At 40.9% G+C, this 10,041-nt stretch overlaps 1 protein-coding gene across 1 annotated transcript; it reads right to left on the reverse strand.

Annotated features, from left to right (window-relative positions):
* Positions 1-563: 563 nt before the first annotated feature.
* Positions 564-9,661, reverse strand: snx9b (sorting nexin 9b). The gene is made up of 18 exons (XM_079572603.1): positions 9,356-9,661; positions 8,594-8,680; positions 8,190-8,264; positions 7,238-7,378; positions 5,948-6,113; positions 5,390-5,522; positions 5,225-5,306; positions 5,008-5,133; positions 4,817-4,934; positions 4,620-4,750; positions 4,372-4,475; positions 4,183-4,286; positions 3,993-4,070; positions 3,135-3,211; positions 2,420-2,509; positions 2,233-2,347; positions 2,057-2,148; positions 564-1,690 (listed from the first exon to the last, which is right to left on the reverse strand). Exons 1-18 carry the CDS (start codon positions 9,365-9,367, stop codon positions 1,643-1,645), a joined length of 1,779 nt encoding a protein of 592 aa, XP_079428729.1. The 5' UTR covers positions 9,368-9,661; the 3' UTR covers positions 564-1,642.
* Positions 9,662-10,041: the final 380 nt, after the last annotated feature.

Here is a 10,041-nt window from a genome sequence, read left to right on the forward strand (position 1 = left end):
AGCCACTGTGAAACTACATTTATTATTTATATTTATATACAGTCTACGCAGCATTATATGATTTTGGTGTCTACTTTAATCTTGAAAGTATTTTTTATATATTTGTAATAATGTCATGTCAACTGTATCAGTGAACAGCTACAATTTTCACAACAAATATCAAAATGGATTTATCAAATAAATTGAACTTAATTAGCAGTATGTTGTGAAGTTGAAGGCCCCACCCTGTTACTTGGGTCAAATGGAAGTACATTAAAGTGTCCTTGTGTGGTTTTGGCGGGCCACAACCAGCTGCACCTAAAGCCCTCTACACATGAGCCCTTTGACAGTGAGTGAACAAACACAGTCTTTGACCCTGCACAGTCAGGCCCCTCTGTGTCTCTGCATAAGCCCATCTCCTAAAAGGAGGAGTCTGTTTGGGGAATAGGAAGCACAGTGTGTAAAACCAGGCTCAATAACTGGAAATCCATGGAAAATACCACACTTACATTTAAACTAAACACCGACACAAAGAGTGAGTACAAATCATTGTTTAATAAATCAAACAGAATTGAGTTACATATGGCAAACAGTTCTATACATAAAATATCTTGACGACAGAGCACCTGATGGGCCCAAACGCATAAAGTTTTTCTTTTTAATATTATTACTTTTACAATATGTCTTGCATTCGGTTAAGTCATAAGAATGTACAAAGTGGACGCGATTAGAGTGATTGTAAGCTGGTGAAAAGCAGAAGTAAAATTGCATACATCGCATATTCTCCGGATGTAACTAGAGCTCTTATAGTACAGATTGTTATTTAGCAGTGCTTCAAACACCTTCATATAAAACATCTAAATCTAGGGATAAATATTCTTCATGAAAAATCTAAAGGCTTTAGTCCGTCTTCATTGGGACTTTGTTTTCTTTATTTTAACAGTGAGAAATTAAAAGTGTCTAAAAATGTAAACTGCAGTATCACAGTATGCAGGTTGGGGAATACAATCAAAGCACTTTTGTTTTGTGCAATAATATAATGTAAAGGCACGTGACGTGAGGAAGGCACAGGAGGAAGGAAATGCGCCTTCCTGTTGGAGCCAAAGGAAGTGCATGCTGAGGGAAAAAAATAAACCTAGATGGTGGAAGCAGTGCGCTCATGCAGAAGGCCCAAGCAAATCCAAAACAATGTAATGACAATGACACTTAATAGTTAGCTTGACTATAATTTCCAGTACTGTGCAAAAGTGTGACAAGTTTTATCAGTGTTTAAATCAATTGTGTGTGTGTTTCTTTTTATTTTAGGAAACATCTGAAGGCTACCAGGCCAAGGACAAAAATTCTACTGAAATATTCTGGTCTATACCCCAGATTTTGCTTCACAATTGCGAGTTAGGGCCAGTAGCGTGACAGAATTACATGTTTATAAATGTTCATTAAAGCCTCCCTCAGACTTTGGCACAGTACTGTTGACATAGATTACAATTGGAGAACATTTAGAAATAGTCTTCTGCTGTAGGTGCACTGCTGATGATATGTACACAGTGTTACATTGTCCAAGGCACAGGTGAACTCAAGTAGAAATGAAATTAAAATGGGCCAAAATAATAGTCGTACAAACAGGAATATTGGGTGGTTTCTTGTAGTGTGACTGTCATGGTTCTCACATTGTGGTGAATTGACCGTGTGCGTGTCTCAGTTTTTCTGCAATCTGGAGACGCAGAAAGAAGAAACAGAACAAAGGTTTTTCACAACTTTTCATCGAGGTGACAACATTGCAATTTCCGTGGTTCATTTGTGTTACATTCTGCAGCTCAAGCTTATCAGATAAGTCTTCTGTAAGCTGTTGCAGCGCTACCTGCTTACCTGCAGCAAACATGGTGGATTTTGTCCATAACGTTTGACCTTCAAATTTTGATTTATAATGAATTTGGGATCAAATACTCGGAAATCAATTGAAAATCCACCATGTGTGTCGTCAGCAGCTGAAGCCAGATGTACAATACTGCCAACAATATGGCCGGTATAGGTCCAAGTCTCTGACATTTAGCGAGAAAGTTAATGAACAAGCTCCTACCGTCTCGTAAAACTTGATTTGCTCCTCAAGGTACAGCTGCATGACCCGGTTGTAGTCATAGATACGGTTGCTATGGAAGTGGTTCATTTCAGCTAAAAGACACAGAGGAGTCAGATATGAATTCATCATTTAATCATTCCCTATACCTGTAGTAACTATGGTTTTGACCGCAGTACCTTGTAATGTATAAGACATAGTGCTGACACGTTTGGCCATGCCCACTTTATCCTGAGGGGTGATTTTACCAGCTGCGACCAGTTTGTCGCCTTCTTTTACTTTATCTATTGCAGCCTATGGGAGAGAAACGCGTTAGCTACTGACGTCAACAGCATAATGAAACAGCATTGTCAAAATATAGTGAACCTTATGGACGCCAATGGTGTCAGGAAAGCAGCCCAGCAGACCCTTGTATTCATTGTTGGTCTCCATGACGAAGTGAAGGTCTTTTTTAGGCTGGAAAACATTCGAGCAGTTACTATCTAAAGATGAGATAAGGGTAAAAATAGAAGGCCTAATAGGTTATCCAAGTGATAAAAAGCTATGTAAATGTTCCATCATTGAGGCAACTGTCTGCTCTTTAGATTGCAACTACTACACCAACTTTTTCACTATGGCTCTAGAGATAAAGATTCTGGTACTAAATTAAGTTTACTTTCTCTGTTGTTACAAACAGTTTTTGAATTTATCTACATATGTGGTTACTTTGTTCAGAAGTAGCACAAGCTTATCAGATAAGTCTTCTGTAAGCTGTTGGCGAGTGGGACAGACATGCTAATATCTCAAGAATATATTAATCTAAAGAACTACTACTAATAACTTCAGCCTCTTCCTTGACAGATATGAGAGGCAGGACATTGTGTCTAAGGGGTCATGACCCGACACAATGTCCTGCACAACGTCAACACGGGCCGACAAGAACAAGTAAAAAAATAGTTATCGTGAAGGGAGGCACAAGTATGTACAAATTACTACTGTTTGTGATAGTAAACACAGAAATGAGTCCCTCAGGCGTCACATCCTTGCTCCACCATTGTTTTGCAATATGCGGTTTGCTACTGTAATACTAAACATCACATACCTGTTCTGCAACCAGCTGGGCAATCTCCTCATAGGTCTTTCCTGCTTCCGTCATGGCGTCTGTGAGGGTGGCTTCACCTACACACAAGGTTTGAAATCTAAATATTTCTTAAACGCTGAGTCCATTTCAACATAGTGACAGACAATTAGCATTATGGTGGCAGCAGGCCGTACTGTGCGAATGAGTAATCGTTTGTTATGAAGATAATTCATTTTAGTATCTCCAGCATTTAATTTACACTTTGAGTAACTCCCATCATGAGAGTTCTGACGGTTACTTGCTAAGTAGTCAACTAAATCCAATTTCCAAAGAAAATACTGCACTGCACACCCACTTAATCATTTTCTGGTCACAGGGATTTCAATTTACTTTTTTTTTTAAATCTTCCTATACATATAGATATCTCGCCGACTGAAGGACAGCTTCATCCCACAGGCTGTCAGGAAGCTGAACTCTCTCCCTTTCCTGCCCTCCCTTCCTCTGCTTCCATAATGCATTCACAAACTGTGGTCCACTCCAGCCCCTCAAGGACACTGCACTTGTATTGTGTACATGTTTTTAGATTTTAGATTCTGTTCACACCAAGGGTTTGAGAGTAACGTCGTGTCAATTTGCCACGTTGTTCCTGATGTAGTACTTGTTCCTTTTTTAAATATATTTCTCATGATTCATGTATGTTTTATTTTGTCCTTTCAGTGACCATGACAATAAAAAAATATTCCGATTGTGTGTATTCTCTATACATCACTAGACTTGAAAGTTCACTGTTTACCACCATCAGGCAGAAGAGCTTTGAGGCTAAACGGAAAGAGCGTTTACCACAAAACAAATAGCAGCTTGGCTCATATCGGTATTTACCCTGGTATCCGCTGCTGGCGAAAACAGACGAGAGATTTTGAAAAGCCTTGCCGATCCTCTGGTACTCTTTAGGTAAAGCTATGAACGAACACACACACACACAAACACAAGTGAGTTTACAAAATAATATAAATAGCACTTAAGTCATCGGAGAGTGGGAACAGACAACACGCATTAGTCAAGCACATACGGCCTGTGCATCTCTTCCAGTGCTCGTGGCCCACGGTGAGAATCTCCTTCACGCCGTCGTCCATGGCTTTGCTAAACCTGCTGAACTGCTCGCACTTCTGCTCCCTGAGGGGAAATAGAGAGGCGACGTTCATTTTCTCAACTATTAGCGTTTTCATGACAGAGTTTATCGAAATGAGGTCAGACTCACACTTCCAGTGGGTCCAGATCTGGGGCGTCAGGCTCTATTGTGGAGAACACCATCACTCCAACCAGCTCATCTTTCTCCGCTTTTCTTTTGCCCATTTTCCAATCCTAGCCCAAAGTCAAAATGAAAACAACCATTCAACATTCATAGTGTTGAATCCAGATCATTCATTTGTATAGCATGCATTTTGAGAATGCAAATCACCAAGAGTTATGCGGCACTCTTTGAAGTGCGTGAGCAAAAGCGCATACCTTCTCGTCTTTGTAGGTGAGAAACAGTTGGAACACATCGCTACTCGAAACGATCGGGTGCCGACACATTCTCGTCATCCAGCCCTGCAACCGCTCCATGCGCATTTTAATAAACTCTTCCTCAAAACGTCCTACGGACACACGGAAAATTAGACTTCAAACATTTCCCCATTAATCATTGATAAAAGGCGCAGTACCTGTCACTTGCTTATCAGGTAAAGACGGGATGGGGATGGCCGACCCGAACTTGTCCAGGAGCCTCTCATAAAGCCAATCAAAGTGTTTGTATCTGTGATTGACGGGCCTATTTGTGGACTAAATGAAACATAATAAGACGTTATTCAGGCCTTCGATTTTTAATTGGTGTTGTCTTCTTTTGAAAACTTACATTGGGTGTGATTTGATACTCGATGTAACTTTTGAGGCCGTACAGCTTTGAGCCTTTCTTCGGGTCAGCAACAACGCAGTCAACCTGTGTTTCTGGGTAGGACCAAACGGGGCCAACTTCTCCGACCTGAATAAGCAGAGACAGGAGATGTTATGACACACAGCTAGGAGAGTCTGTACCAGAATGTGTGCACACATTCAGTCCAGCTGTGACTCACATAAATCGGTATCCGCTCTTTGCCTTTTGTAAGCTGTTTACAAAGAAGGTACAGCTCTGGACCAGACTTGGAGAAGGGAAACCTGCTCAGACAGAGACAATGAATTAGGTACTTTTTATATCATTAAAAGTACATTTGACCACTGTGGTGTTTGTTGGCTCTCACTTGTTGAGGGATATTTTCATTGAATGGGCTCCAGCACCTCTCTGCATGGCCCCACCCTCTCCGGCCTCTGACTCTGGATAACCTCCAGTGGACCTGTCATCCCACTCGTCATCCCATTCATCATCCTCAGCTCCTGCAATCGTTACATGCAAAAACACACATACAATATAATAAAAAGAGGTACAATGTTCAATGCACATACACTGCAGTAGGCAAGACATCCTTGTTGTTTGCATCGCATTAGGGAAACACTATATTAGCTTCACTTCACTTGCATACGGGTATGAGAAGTCTAAGCATGGGCAAATTTGACACACACATGCTGTTAAATGTGCAAACTTATCAACCTGTAAGAATTGACAAAGCTTCAAGAAGACAAGGCTCGAGATACCTGTGTAATCAATCAAATAGGGATATGGGCCTTCAGAGAGAAAAGAGAAGGTTTTAAATATAGCTTATTCTCTTTTACATTTCCTTTTTGTGGCTTCAGCTGCGTCAATGGTTCTTCAGAATACGGAACGTAACCAAAGTAATTCAACAGTCGAAAGCGGTACCGACCTGGTCCTTGATAAGCCTGTGGGTGGCCGTGGGACGCGGAGCCCCAGGGGTCAGGAGCCGCACTTTTCCCAGTCTGAGTGCCCTCTGGGTTGGACGCCCAGTTGTTGGAGGAGCCTCCAGAAGGATCTGCATTCCACGTAGACCACGGATCATTACCGTTACTCGTCTGAAAGAAAGAGAAGAAGAAACATTTGGAAAACCGGTAGATTACCAACGACAAAGACATGTTTTGTATGCAAGGCAGGCAATGTTACGGACATACAAAACACGTACTTCTTAATGATAAAAAACACTCTCAGAACTAGACTTATAACATACACCACGAGTTAAATATGAAAAATATCAGGGCCTAGTTTCTACTAAGTGCCAGAATTTACACAATTTTGAGTCATACCAGTTAAAATTATGAAACAAAAAACACTGAGTGAGTAGGATCTAGTGACATTTTACTGGTGCTGATTTGAAAACAGGCTGTGCAGGTTAATCAGTCGTACGTGACAACATAATAATAATTTCATGCTTTCAAACGGGTCAATTTCCAACTCAAACTGATCAGGAGGCGGGGCAGAGGGAATCTGGGTTCATTGTCTCTGCTCACCAGCCTTTACAGGTTGTTACCTGGCTTGGAAAAGAAAAGAAGGGAGAGAGTGGGGTGTCTGGGGTATCGGGCTGGGGACTCAAACTCCCAGCATCCACCTTGAGAGGGAGAGAAGGTGATTTTTATGCACTCACCACCGTGATGTTAACAGCAGACACAGTGAGCTTAGGTTAGATGTAGAACGCTATTTGTGAATGCGAACGGCCGCGTGACTCAATACAGCTGACGCATTTCCTCTTTTCCAAACAATTTAATGCTGACCTCAGAAAAAAGCAACTATCCACCATTATCCGCAGGGTGTGTCCCACTTATTGCAATTGCGATTAGATTTGAGATTTATTTAACATTGAACATTTCGTGAGAACTAAAAAGTCCTTGGTTCACAGGTTTTACATTTGATATGACCTTGTGAAGAAGGACATTGTGTTGTATGCAGAAGATATTACCTTTAAGACATATAACTAAACTACAGACTTTGTGATTTGTTGATAGTGTTTACTCAAGTTGCAACTTTTCAATTGTAGGTAATCATGTCCCTCAAAGCAATCTGACATCTAGGTTTCTGTCGGTAAAATGTTCACGCACAGAAATGTAAAATAAGATCCATTGCTCAAAACTAGCTTCTGCTTTTTAGTTATTGCAGAGAACTTTTACATGAATTCTGAAACTTCAGGAAACTGCAAAAGCCGTACCTGGTTTGGAGCTGGGGCGGACGCAGGGGCAAAGGCGTCGAAGAAGGACAAGTCGGGAGCTGTCACGTTTCCTTGGCTGGGAGGTGGTGCTGGTGGAGCTGCTGGAGCTGCTGTGGGAAAGGATGGTAACTGTGAAAGGACCTGGAGGAAGACAAGAACAGACCTCTGTTGACTAATGTTAGGAGAACAAGTCAGATCAAAACACTGAAGCCAAAAAGTCAGTTTGTTTTCTCAATATTGGCTGTAACAATATATTGTGCCTTCAGGGTAAAGTTAGTAGTAGCAGACAGTATTTTAACTAAAGTGGTAGGGTAGACTGATACAAAAGAAGTCAATAGTGGCAGCACTGCAATAGTACTAGTGGCAAGAGCATTGCTGAAGTGGTATCATGTATTTACTACGCAAGTAAATTATAGAATTACCATTTAATGAGTATGTTATGTTACTATCTAGCTGGATACTTAAATACAAAGCATCCAAATACATGTTTTACCTTTGCTAATAACATGAGCGTGTTCTCTTTCACCTGTTGAAGTCTACAGTACTTGTTAAAATTCTTCAGTTTAAATATTTACTATCAAACAACACAACCACACCTTCAGCTCCAGGCATTCTTTTAAATCAGCTGCTTCTGTGAACTTAATTATTTGTCACTTAGTCTGATAATTCACAGAGTTTGTGTGCTAAAACTGTTTCAACAGTTACGCTTGCTTCACAGTGAATCACATCCACATGATGAATACCGTTAGTAGACCATTGCTCACATATGCACACATCTGCAAAACATGTGTTTGCTGTGTTAGGGAAATTTTTGGAATAATATAAATCCCTTTTGTAGCATTGTAGCAGCAATATAAAATGTTGATGAGTTTGTAGAAGATCAGAGGCCACAACAAAAAGCCTTCATCCTGCCACCGCTACCAGCACCACAGCCACAAACATGTCTTCTTACCTCAATGTAATCTTCTGGAACCAGTCCAACTTCCCCTCGGGAGTTTTGCGCTTCCACCCAGCCACCTCCAATGCTCTAGAAAGAGTAGAGTGCAGTGTTACAACTAATCTGTGAGAAACTTCAGCAAATCAATAAGCTATTTACACAGTGACTTCATTTAGCTTGTTTAGCAGAGGAAAAAAAACAATGAACTCTTCCTGAAACAGTAGCTACAGTTTGGACCAGCTTTGATTAAGAAAATGATGTAGGTCAGCACAGTGGGTGACCTTTGAACTCTTGCTGAGCGATAAAAAATGACATCATGTATTTCCTGTATATAACCCATTCCCGTTCAGCATTTGCAAGGCAAAGTATGACCATGCAGCCAATGTCAACTCACATCACAGTACAACACACGGGCCTACCTGATTGGTGATGGTGACGGTCTCATTTTCTTTAACTGTCAACTCATTGTTGCCAGGCTCCGCACTGAAATCATACAAAACTTTTGCCTGGAAAAATAGAAATGTAGTTAATGAGATGTGGCTTTGAGTTTGGGGTCAAACAAAACAGGTAGGACGGGTTTTGTTCTAGTTTTGCTGACTCTTTTTTACTAAGTATCAACAATAAACAAGAAAAAACTACAACCCAAATTACTCTGCTGTTGTGTACAAGCATGCTGATTATTCTTACATGTAAAACTAATGTATAAAGTTCAATGTTGTTAAATATTAGGCTGGCAATGCATAATGAGAGTACACCAGAACAAGAAAAGAAATATGCTTTAAAATGTTGTGCCAGCAAAGACTGTTTGCAATGGACTACAATTCCCAGCATACACCGCGAGCACAAATGACCCACACTGGAAAGGTAGTAAAATGTCACAAGACACTGTTTTAGTAGCACGCATTTTCCGAGTACCTGAGAAGAACTCCCAGAAAGTTTCCCGTGCGCATCATTGACACGTTTTTACACTAAAATATCTCTAGAAGCAACTTTTTAAAAGCACAACAAACTCAAACCTGGCAGTTAGCTAAACAAGTGTGCAAAGCTGCAGGGGACTCTGTGGTGCGAGTCCATTGCCATGAAGGCGCCCACATTTCATAAAAACAGCTGTCAACAAAGATCGAAAGCTACACAACACTTAGCTCGATAATATAGCTGTACCGGTGACACGCAGGACCTACCTTTGCAGCCATTGTCGAAATATTGACCAATCATTACCAAAAGAGGCCCAGAGCTTTCGGGATTTCCGCTCCTCAGCTGGACATTTTCCCCCGCTGATTTTTTTGGAGACTAAAAGGGAAGAAACCACTGTACTTTTCCCCCCCACTACACAACACTAGCGACAGAAACTTTAACACATTACGAAACCTGTCAAATATGCCTAAGCTAAACAACTACGTAAACTCGAGACAGAACTGGATGTGCCGACAAGTTTGAACGCGTACAGAGTCAGTGACAGCCAGCAGAGGCGCGGAGGGAGTGACTGTGAGGAAACCGGAAAGGTATCAAGAGTGACTCAAGTCGCTCGTTTGAATCATACAGCCAGGGCAAAATGCGTTTTATTATTATCTTTTTAATATTGCTGAGTTAGGATTATGTTCACCCATGTAACGTGGGACTAAGATGATCCCTTTTGAGGCATTTCATTTAGCCATACTTGTACATTTTATGATCTCTTTTTTTTTATTTTTTTTTTATTATTCAATTCAATTACAATGTTATGGCTAAAGCACGACATTTTTATAAGGCATGTGTAACTGTTAGAAGGCCCTGGGAGTATGATGTTTACTGTTTACATTTCATTGGCACCAAATTACGGGTGGAGCCCACTTATGTAAGACAACAGTGACCTCTGTCGGTCGAACTA

Source organism: Gobius niger (assembly GCF_951799975.1).
Source record: "Gobius niger genome assembly, chromosome: 15".
Classification (NCBI taxonomy): domain Eukaryota; kingdom Metazoa; phylum Chordata; class Actinopteri; order Gobiiformes; family Gobiidae; genus Gobius; species Gobius niger.

Bases quoted from the DNA above. Each gene is read 5' to 3' on its own strand.
- snx9b (XM_079572603.1), bottom strand. The intron at 4,935-5,007 runs GTAAGTTTTCAA...TGTTTCATTTAG, and splicing joins AGTATCAAATCACACCCAAT to TCCACAAATAGGCCCGTCAA. The intron at 2,510-3,134 runs GTATGTGATGTT...AATGTTTTCCAG, and splicing joins CCCAGCTGGTTGCAGAACAG to CCTAAAAAAGACCTTCACTT.